The sequence below is a fragment of the Cyprinus carpio genome, chromosome A14 (assembly GCF_018340385.1).
Source record: "Cyprinus carpio isolate SPL01 chromosome A14, ASM1834038v1, whole genome shotgun sequence".
Taxonomy (NCBI): Eukaryota; Metazoa; Chordata; class Actinopteri; order Cypriniformes; family Cyprinidae; genus Cyprinus; species Cyprinus carpio.
Genome location: NC_056585.1, coordinates 22,999,021 through 23,004,623, shown reverse-complemented (window position 1 = coordinate 23,004,623; position 5,603 = coordinate 22,999,021). Strand labels below are relative to the sequence as shown.

At 34.3% G+C, this 5,603-nt stretch overlaps 1 protein-coding gene across 3 annotated transcripts; it reads left to right on the top strand.

Annotated features, from left to right (window-relative positions):
- The first annotated feature begins 2,400 nt into the window (after positions 1 to 2,400).
- On the top strand, positions 2,401 to 4,762 carry LOC109049095 (transcription cofactor vestigial-like protein 3). 3 transcript variants are annotated; one of them, XM_019066778.2, is made up of 4 exons: positions 2,401 to 2,604; positions 3,291 to 3,469; positions 3,586 to 3,987; positions 4,472 to 4,762. In XM_019066778.2, the coding sequence occupies exons 2-4, from the start codon at positions 3,298 to 3,300 to the stop codon at positions 4,510 to 4,512; spliced, it is 615 nt and encodes a 204-aa protein (XP_018922323.1). In that variant the 5' UTR covers positions 2,401 to 2,604; positions 3,291 to 3,297; the 3' UTR covers positions 4,513 to 4,762. The 3 variants fall into 3 exon arrangements, with proteins under 3 accessions (XP_018922323.1, XP_018922320.1, XP_018922321.1); XM_019066775.2 differs by having other exon boundaries at positions 2,408 to 2,604; positions 3,291 to 3,487; XM_019066776.2 differs by having other exon boundaries at positions 2,408 to 2,604; positions 3,271 to 3,487.
- Positions 4,763 to 5,603: the final 841 nt, after the last annotated feature.

The window sequence follows — 5,603 nt, the reverse complement described above, 5'->3', positions numbered from 1 at the left end:
TGGATGGGGTGAGACATTTTTGTGTTTTTACTCTTCATAAAATGTTATACTGTGTAGTTTGATTAAATTAATTGTGATGAGAATATTTGTGCATAACAACTAAGAAAATCAAGGAAAAAGGTTTGTGTTTGTTGATTCTTGAACTGTTGTTTGCAGGTTTACCTCTACTTTTAGTAATTTCAATTCATACAAATTCATACAAAACCAAACTCCACAAACCACTTCACAAAAACTCCACAACAATCCAAAGCATGCCATGAGCAAAATAATTTAAAATACACATTTTTAAATGTATAATTTGGTGCACACCAACAACTATAACTATAACCACTGAGCAAGCAACCCAATCTAACAAGAGAACATATTTTTACGTTTCTTACAAAATCATACGATTCGTAGGAAAATGTACAATTGGTAATTTCAGATGTAAACTCAAACCTAAATTCCTAACCCAGCCCAAACCCTAACCCTCCATGTGGCAAGAGCAGGTCATGCAAAAACATATGAATGAGATTGTACAAATTCGCCAAACCTAAAGTAAGGCTGTATTTTCATTGCAATCACTCACAGCAAATTCTGTCCAGCTGATGAGCGCTAAAAACCTTTAAAGCTTGCACAGAACATATCAAATGGCTGCAATTAGAATAAACAGAAAGTTATTGTCTGTTGATGTGTACGCTAATTTATTTACCATTATGGTGGTCATTAAAATTATTGTTTTTGGTGGGAATGGGCCTTTATGGTTACACTACTCTCTTCATTCTCTTCAGTTGCTGGTTAAAGAATGATGTGACCATTTATGTGACGGTGGTTTCCTTCGTGACCCTGGTCATGGTCTGTAACATCTGTGTGTTTGCCGTGGTGCTGGTACAGATCCATAAAATGCGGGCCAATAAGCCCTCCAGCAGCCAAAGAGGGTTCCTGCATGACCTGTGAGTAGTGGCCAGTCTCACCTTCCTGCTAGGACTCACCTGGATACTATCCTTTGGCGCTTGGGGCCCGGCCAAAACACCCCTGCTGTACCTGTTCTCTCTCCTTAACAGTCTTCAAGGTAACAGCAAGGGCTGCTGCTTATGGCCAGAGAGAGAAAGTTAGCTAAGGCATCACTTTGCGGATAGACCCAGTGATTATAATAGGACCATCAGGAAGAATATTATTCTAGTGTTTAACAACAGATAATATTGTTTTTGTATTGTTATCGTCATAGCAAATGTTAATGATTTAGGTTTGTTTTCCTTTTTGCTGTATTTCAGGTTTCTTTATCTTCCTGTTTTACTGTCTGATGAAAGAGAATGTAAGAAAGCATTGGAGGATACATCTCTGCTGTGGAAGATTCAGACAGACTGAATATTCAGGTTTGGCACATTTAAACAATACATCAGTTCTTATACTTAAATAACCTATGGTAGAAATATAATATACCTAAGAGAAAATAATCTTTATTATAAAACACACACTATACATTAAATTAAAGGATCTTTATTAAAAAAAACTTAACAAACAAATAAAGACCCACCCACATAAATCACAATAACAACACAAAAGCTGTCAATTAGAGAAAAGCTTATTCCTTGAAAAATTAAATGAATTAAAGATCAGTTGAATTTTGACCAGACTGGAGCCGTTCTGAGACACTGGGGGCCAAAGCCAAAGGTGGTCTACAAGTCTCCTTACCGTCCATGAAGTCAGAGACTTTCAGTGAAAGGAAGAGCTCTAATACCTCAAACTCAGGGACCAGCCATGATGGCGTTTTCCCCATACAGGACAGAAAAACAATAAAATAAAATGTGTATTTATTTTGTGTTTATGTTAAAGGGCGTCTTTGGAAATTTCCAGCAGAAAAGTTTTTTTTTTTACTTTAATAAAAATAGTTTCAATGATTTATTTCTTCCAGAGAGATGAATTAATTAGGTCATCTGATTAAATGTGTTATGACTGGTGTCATTCAAGAGGCTGATAGCTATATTTTAGACATCTGTATAATGACAGCATTTCCCCCCAAATTACTAGGTTAGTAATTTTTGCTTCGGACTATCAGTATTAAATAAAGACTAGCAGCTTCCCCCCAAAGCCAGCTCTAAAACACTGTAAGAGATCATTTAAAATACAGAGGTTTGTTCATGAAGTAATAATCTACAGTAACAAGGTTTTGGTTAACATAGGTCTAAACTATATGTTTGTGTTACACTGTGCGTACATTTATTAAGATAAATGATTATGACATTAATAATGAAATAAACGACAAATAAAACGATTATTTATTATTAGTGTTAACGACAATGTCAACGGGCAAATGAAGTAAAACAACATGTCCTAAAAACATAAGCTCTGTCAGTGTCTTTTTTTTTTCCAGAGGTGACAGTTAAACTTGTTCAGTCACATTCTACTCGAACTGGTTAAAGTTCACAGATTAACGCCCCACATTTAAGGGGAAAAAGTGAAGTGGTTTCTTTTAGTCGAACTTCTCCTGAAAGGGAAACGATTTAAATTAACTAAACTGCAGCTTTTTTAAATCTCGCGCAGCAGCGGATATTTCGCATTTATCGATGTAATTGTTGAGGTTGCAGCATCTGATTAAACACTCGAGATTCCACGGCTTGTACGGTGAGTAAAAACGGTGGCTATTTCCGTGAAAGCAAAATTCCATCATTTAAAATAGCTGCAATATAAGCGTAACGTTAATGCATAATTCTATAAATCTGGAGACGATCAAATGCTGTCAGAGTTTGAACGTAGTGATTTGTGTTGACACACAGTTTTAGTTTAGTGAGGGGTCATAATTATTAGTATTAACTATAGGTATTTTATTTAACTTTTTTGTGCATATATATAGTCCAGACATCAAATGTAGATTTTTGTAGACATAAAATGCCATAAAACATTCAGGAAATGTTGATCGTCAAACACAGGTGGTCTAACTGAATTATATTACTAAATATTAACTAAAAATATAATATAATATATATATATAATTAATAAAAAATCAAGTAGTATGTATGTATATATATAGTATATATATATATATATATATATATATATATATATATATATATATATATATATATAGCAATTAATTTTAATTGTCAACATTTAATTTGTGCTGTGATGTTATATCTTTATCTTTCATTCATCAATACCATACAAACAATGTCAAAAAGTGATGGGATGTTATTACAATTTCACATTAGAATCAGAAGACATGATATTATGATCAGTGTATACAATAATTCATCAATACTGCAGGATAGATGGATAAATGATGCATTGCAGACTCTTTCTGTTGTATCTAGATCAGTGATGGAGGAGGATCTAGGGAACCCTGTGGCTAAGAAGACTGAGGAGGAGTCCAGTAGTGTCCTTCTCACTTACTTCAAAGGAGACATCAACAGCATGGTGGATGAACATTTCTCCCGTGCTCTGAGTCAAGCAGCAAAACTGAAGGGAGAACGCTCCGAAATCAAAAGAAACTGTAAAGTTGCTCAGACAAGTAACTGTTCCTCTCAAATTTGGCTTTTACACAAAATATTTGATTTGATAAATGAATTTAAACAATTCCTGTGTTTTTTTTTCTTTTTCTTCCCTAAGATGGACTTGGATCAAGTCAATGGGACGCACAGTCACAAACTAGGTTTCAGCACTTGTTTCCTCCAGAACATCTCCGGGAAGGAACAAGCAGAGAGTCTCAATCAAACCATCATATGCCACCAAATCACCCTGCAAACAGTGCTGCTCTGTGGTCAGGAGATTCTAGACAGGGATTGAGTCTTGCTCTGCCCCCCATGATGCCCTACCCCTCAGCTGTATCCTCTGATGGTTTGATGGTGGCAGAACACCAGTACTCTAATTCTCTGTTAAACTTGCTTCACAACGATCACCCTGACATGGGCACAGTGGTGCTACCCTCCTCCAAACAAGACCTCATGTCAGGATGGACCAAGTACCCAGGATTTGGCAATCAGATGAATTGCAATATCAATCTCAACTCTGGTAAATGCCCTCATTTTAGTACTTTTTAAGCTACCCCAGTAACAGCTTTTGTACTTTTAAAAAAAAAACATTTTTTCCTAAGGTGTATTTTAATCACACCTATATAATTGTACAGTTCTCTTTTCAGAAGTTTAGGGTTGATAAGATTTTCAGACATTTTTGAAATAAGTCTTTAATGCTTACTAAAGCTGAATTTATTTGATCAAAAAATACAGTAAAAACAGCAATATTGTGAAATACCTTAATATATTTTCCATTTTATATTTAAATTTTAAAAATAACGTATTCCCGTGACACTTACCTCAGTCTTCAGTAACACATGATCTTTCTTATTCAAACATGTTGATTTGGTGCTTAAGAATCATTACTTATTATTAACATTCTTTTAATATATATATTTTTTAAATGTACATTTTAGTCACTTTATTATACATCATCCATGATCCTAAGTAATTTAATTAAGTAACTTGTAATTGCCTTTTAGGTGTACAGGGGATTGAAAAAAGGGATCTTTATTGGTATTAACAATGTTATTTGAGATTTAAAAGGAAGAACAAAGAAGTCTTTCATCACTTTCTTGTTTAACTGGACCATGCAATGCTTCTCCTGGAGGCGTCTGTACATCCAACCTGTTCAGAAACAAGCTCTTCATGTACCGAAGCACAGAAGAAGATTGTACAAGAGATTTGCCTCAGGCTCTGTATGGTTAAAGACGTTTTACACGCACACAGAAACACACACTAAATATGTTTTTCTTTTATTTTTATTATTATTATTAGTAGAGTGTCAGGTGGAGAATTTTAATGTTTTGGTAAATTTAAAATAACATAAACATAAAAAAAAATATAAATATAAAAAAATACTAGGTCTAAATAAATTTTAATGATTTGAAAAATTATTACGAACATAATTACATAAAGAAATGTAAAAATGTACAAAACACACAACTTCTCAATGCTATCATGTCAAATTCAGCTACTTTAAAGGGATAGTTCACCCAAAAATCAAAATTATGTCATTAATGACTCACCCTCATGGCGACAGACAATACAGTATTGGATGCACAGTCTTTGATGCCAACAACAAAAGGAAGTTTTTATTTTGCAAATGTATTTTGCTATCCTAACCATGCACAATTATTAGCATTCTATTTTCCATAATAATAATAAAAATCAAAAAAAAACTACAACACAAACCACTTCAACTCAAAAACGTTGAAATCACTTTGGTATTGTATTATATAAATGCTTTTGTATTGTATTGCACTTCCATAAATGGCACATGACAGCATTTCTTCAGTGCTACTCAAATACATTTCATTTGTATATTACAGTATTTAAGACCAACTTGGTTTAATTCTGACTTAAGCGTGGCGTCCTGGCTAATGAAAACACCAACACTGCACCCTAGTGGGCGAGAACAACATTGCATTGCATCTCACTGTAAAAATACATTAATTACAGCAGCATGGTGTGAAGTCTGTATATCTTGGAGCCAGTCTTAATCTCAAACTATGATGTAGGTAGCAAACTCCACTCCCCCACCATGAATCCAATTCATGGACGCAGATGGAGGAACAGCCATCTCCACACCCCTGCTTGAGGATTATTGATGTC

Bases quoted from the DNA above. Each gene is read 5' to 3' on its own strand.
- LOC109049095 (XM_019066775.2), top strand. From the start codon at position 3,298: ATGGAGGAGGATCTAGGGAACCCTGTGGCTAAGAAGACTGAGGAGGAG. The intron at 3,488-3,585 runs GTAACTGTTCCT...TTCTTCCCTAAG, and splicing joins CTGTAAAGTTGCTCAGACAA to ATGGACTTGGATCAAGTCAA. The intron at 3,988-4,471 runs GTAAATGCCCTC...ATTGCCTTTTAG, and splicing joins CAATATCAATCTCAACTCTG to GTGTACAGGGGATTGAAAAA.